The sequence below is a fragment of the Carya illinoinensis genome, chromosome 15 (assembly GCF_018687715.1).
Source record: "Carya illinoinensis cultivar Pawnee chromosome 15, C.illinoinensisPawnee_v1, whole genome shotgun sequence".
NCBI lineage: Eukaryota > Viridiplantae > Streptophyta > Magnoliopsida > Fagales > Juglandaceae > Carya > Carya illinoinensis.
Genome location: NC_056766.1, coordinates 30,015,448 through 30,017,426, shown reverse-complemented (window position 1 = coordinate 30,017,426; position 1,979 = coordinate 30,015,448). Strand labels below are relative to the sequence as shown.

At 42.3% G+C, this 1,979-nt stretch overlaps 1 protein-coding gene across 1 annotated transcript; it reads left to right on the top strand.

The window, feature by feature from the left end:
- The first annotated feature begins 217 nt into the window (after positions 1-217).
- LOC122296790 lies at positions 218-1,170 on the top strand. Its single transcript, XM_043106584.1, has 2 exons — positions 218-728; positions 1,123-1,170. The coding sequence occupies exons 1-2, from the start codon at positions 399-401 to the stop codon at positions 1,168-1,170; spliced, it is 378 nt and encodes a 125-aa protein (XP_042962518.1). The 5' UTR covers positions 218-398.
- Positions 1,171-1,979: the final 809 nt, after the last annotated feature.

Sequence of the window (1,979 nt, the reverse complement as noted above, 5' to 3'; positions counted from 1 at the left end):
CAAGTTTGAGATAATGGCCTTTTCCTTCCTTTTTCTATAATTTGCAAAAGCTCTATGAACAACAAAGAATCTGCCTCCAAAGTCAAAAAGTTGCAACGAATGGGATGAAGACACCGAGTATGGGCGATGCGGAAACTTACCGGATGGAAACTTACCGAATTCTTGCAAAGTTCTTTGTCTTGGAAAGGATGATCGACAGCGACGAGGGGTGCTGGGCTGAGGATGTGCGATGGCGACGTGGGACCCAGAGCAGAGGAGGGGCGATGACAGGTGTTGGGCACAAATAGGAGATGCAGGGTGCTGGACAGTGGATGTGCGACAGCAACGCGACGCCTAGAGCAAAGGAGGGAGGGGCGACGGTGGGCTTTGATGGTGGAAGAAGACACCGAGACCGATAAATGGGAGGCGGGAGGGAATTTGAATGGGATGAAAAAATGAAGGAAAACTCTACTCAGCCCCCGGTTTTCCAAACGCACTCCACACTCCTAACGTGGCTGAACCCGGTTCGAGCCACATCACGGGTTAGTGAAATTGAAACCCTCGCTGCTTCATTCTCCCGCTTCTCCCTCAGATCTCTGCTCCTCCCTCGGACCTCTCACTCGAAGCTTCTTTCTCCTTCTTCGGCACGGCATTTTGTCCCCAAAGGCCAAAAGGACTTACTGCAACATAACCCTTCCTCTTGCGTCCTTCGCTGCTCTCTCTTGCTCACACATATCGATGTTTCGATGGTACGAGCCTTTGAAACCCTATTTCTACGTTCCCTCTTTTCTCTCTCTATCTCTTTCAATCTCGTCGGCAGTGTAAGGCTTTATATTGGTATTCCTACTAGGGTTCGCGGATTGCTGCTTAATCTACTAGGTTTAATTCAAAGTTTACTTTTTCCGATTCATCAGAATAAAACAGATCTTATCCAATCTGAAAGCATAAGTGGTTTCAAATTCCGGAGTCCGTTGTCGATAAGTTCTTAAGGTTGATTTACTAAAATTTTCAATTTTCCAATTACGTATCAACCTTTGCTGTATAATAATAGTTTGCAAAGATGGAATAATGGGCCTTTGAGTACCTGGTTATTGACGGACACATTGCATTCTTTGTTTGATCTGGTTTCTTTTTCTATTTCAGTTTCGGAACGGAAACATCAAAGGAAAGGACAAGGGCATGAATTCATGAGGCAAAGGAATATAAAAAATGATGCAATAAAACTTACAAATTTAGAACATTGAGTATTTATTCGTGCTGCAGCTTTTCTTTTCTTTTTTTATCATCACTGGCGAGGAATTAGTTTCGTCTTTGGAAATTGAATGAATTATTAAACAATAATTGAGGTAGTAATTTGCTTGAATTTTGAGTACATGGATGCTTCCTTATTCTTTTTCCTTGCACTAGTGTTCTTACCTTGGTGTTTTTTCCTCCTGTATATCTTGAGTGACCATTCTCTAATATTGGTGATGTAGACTTCATTAGAGTAGAGTGATTTCTTCTTTACTTCTTCTAAAATGCCTTATTATATAAATAATATGTTTTCCTTCTTTACTGTAAAATTCTACTGGAATTGATGTCACTTTTGTCTCTATAGGATCATCTGTCTTTGGTCAGAAGGCTTCTTTTGGAGGTTTTGGATCCACTTCTACTCCAGCAAGTCCCTTTGGAAGCACAAATCAACAATCACAACCAGCATTTGGGAGTAGCATATTTGGTTCCTCCTCACCATTTGGTGCAACAAGTCAGTCTGCGTTTAGTGCAAGTAGCACCCCTGCTTTTGGTGCTACAAGCACTCCTGCATTTGGTGCTACAAGTGCCCCTACATTTGGTGCTATGAGCGCCCCTACCTTTGGTGCTACAAGCACGCCTGCTTTTGGTGCTATGATCACCCCAGCCTTTGGTACAAAGAGAAACAAAATGTCAATTCTTCATTTGGATAGATATACTTCAATCAGTAGTATTTGAGAAAATCTTGACAAGAGAGAATGAAGTTCGGA

Bases quoted from the DNA above. Each gene is read 5' to 3' on its own strand.
- LOC122296790 (XM_043106584.1), top strand. From the start codon at position 399: ATGGGAGGCGGGAGGGAATTTGAATGGGATGAAAAAATGAAGGAAAAC. The intron at 729-1,122 runs GTACGAGCCTTT...TTTCTATTTCAG, and splicing joins CACATATCGATGTTTCGATG to TTTCGGAACGGAAACATCAA.